The sequence below is a fragment of the Symphodus melops genome (assembly GCF_947650265.1).
Source record: "Symphodus melops genome assembly, chromosome: 5".
Taxonomy (NCBI): domain Eukaryota; kingdom Metazoa; phylum Chordata; class Actinopteri; order Labriformes; family Labridae; genus Symphodus; species Symphodus melops.
In genome coordinates this window covers 1,016,081-1,017,651 of record NC_136695.1, presented here as the reverse complement: position 1 = coordinate 1,017,651, position 1,571 = coordinate 1,016,081, and the positions used below count along the sequence as shown (strand labels likewise).

Sequence of the window (1,571 nt, the reverse complement as noted above, 5' to 3'; positions counted from 1 at the left end):
CATTTGTTGTCGCTGGATCAGTCTGGATCCGGTCTGGATCAGCTCTGGATCAGCTCTGGATCAGCTCTGGAATAGGTCTGGATCAGCTCTGGATCAGCTCTGTAGCAGGTCTGGATCAGCTCTGGATCAGCTCTGGAGCAGGTCTGGAGCAGGTCTGGATCAGGTCTGGAGCAGGTCTGGAGCAGGTCTGGAGCAGTTCTGGAGCAGTTCTGGAGCAGGTAGGAGCAGGTCTGGCTCAGCTCTGGATCAGGTCTGGAGCAGGTCTGGATCAGCTCTGGATCAGGTCTGGAACAGGTTTGGAGCAGGTCTGGCTCAGCTCTGGATCAGCTCTGGAGCAGGTCTGGAGCAGGTCTGGAGCAGGTCTGGATCAGGTCTGGAGCAGGTCTGGAGCAGGTCGGAGCAGGTCTGGATCAGGTTAGGAGCAGGTCTGGCTCAGGTCTGGATCAGGTCTGGAGCAGGTCTGGAGCAGGTCTGGATCAGGTTAGGAGCAGGTCTGGCTCAGCTCTGGCTCAGCTCTGGATCAGCTCTGGATCAGCTCTGGATCAGCTCTGGATCAACTCTGGCTCAGCTCTGGATCAGCTCTGGATCAGGTCTGGAGCAGGTCTGGAGCAGGTCTGGAGCAGGTCTGGATACCGGTCTGGATCAGGTCTGGAGCAGGTCTGGAATAGGTCTGGATCAGGTTAGGAGCAGGTCTGGCTCAGCTCTGGATCAGCTCTGGAGCAGGTCTGGAGCAGGTCTAGAGGTGCGTGTGGTCCCTGATGAGAGAGCGGCACTGTGTGCTGAGCTTGGTCCTCCTGCAGGTTTTTATCCTCTCCTCCATCATGAATCAAAGCTGACTCAGACTGAAGGTGTGTCCCTTTACCTTCATCCCTGCTGTACATTCATCATCATCATCATTATTCAGATTTCTACAGAACTGTGTGTTTCATCACCGTGCTGAGTGTGTAATAGACCTATAACAGGATACACACACACACACACACACACACACACACACACACACACACACACACACACACACACACACACACACACACACATATGCACACACACACACATATGCACACACACACACATATGCACACACATAAGTTTCATGTTTTATAAAATACAACTTTCAAAATATAAAGTGTTCCTTAAAGGTTTAGTTAGAGAGAGAGAGAGAGAGACAGAGAGGAGAGAGAGAGAGAGAGAGAGACAGAGAGAGAGAGAGAGAGAGAGGAGACAGAGAGAGACAGAGAGAGAGAGAGGACAGAGAGAGAGAGAGAGAGAGAGACGAGAGAGAGAGAGAGAGAGAGAGACAGAGAGAGAGAGAGAGAGAGAGAGAGACAGAGAGAGAGAGAGAGAGAGAGACAGAGAGAGAGAGAGAGAGAGAGGAGAGAGAGAGAGAGAGATCGAGAGAGACAGAGAGAGAGAGAGAGATGAGAGAGAGAGACAGAGAGAGACAGAGAGAGAGAGAGAGAGAGAGAGACAGAGAGAGAGACAGAGAGAGAGAGAGAGAGAGAGAGAGAGAGAGAGATAGAGAGAGACAGAGAGAGACAGAGAGAGAGAGAGAGAGAGAGAGACAGAGA

At 51.8% G+C, this 1,571-nt stretch overlaps 1 protein-coding gene across 1 annotated transcript in view; it reads left to right on the top strand.

Annotated features, from left to right (window-relative positions):
• The window catches only part of tg (thyroglobulin), a gene marked incomplete at both ends in the record, with an annotated part of 18,287 nt that extends 17,451 nt beyond the window's left edge, over positions 1 to 836 (top strand). The window contains 2 exons of the mRNA XM_079342743.1: positions 22 to 679; positions 801 to 836. Coding sequence (XP_079198869.1) covers positions 22 to 679; positions 801 to 836 — 694 coding nt within the window. The remainder of the gene's footprint in view (positions 1 to 21; positions 680 to 800) is intronic.
• Between the last annotated feature and the right edge of the window lie 735 nt (positions 837 to 1,571).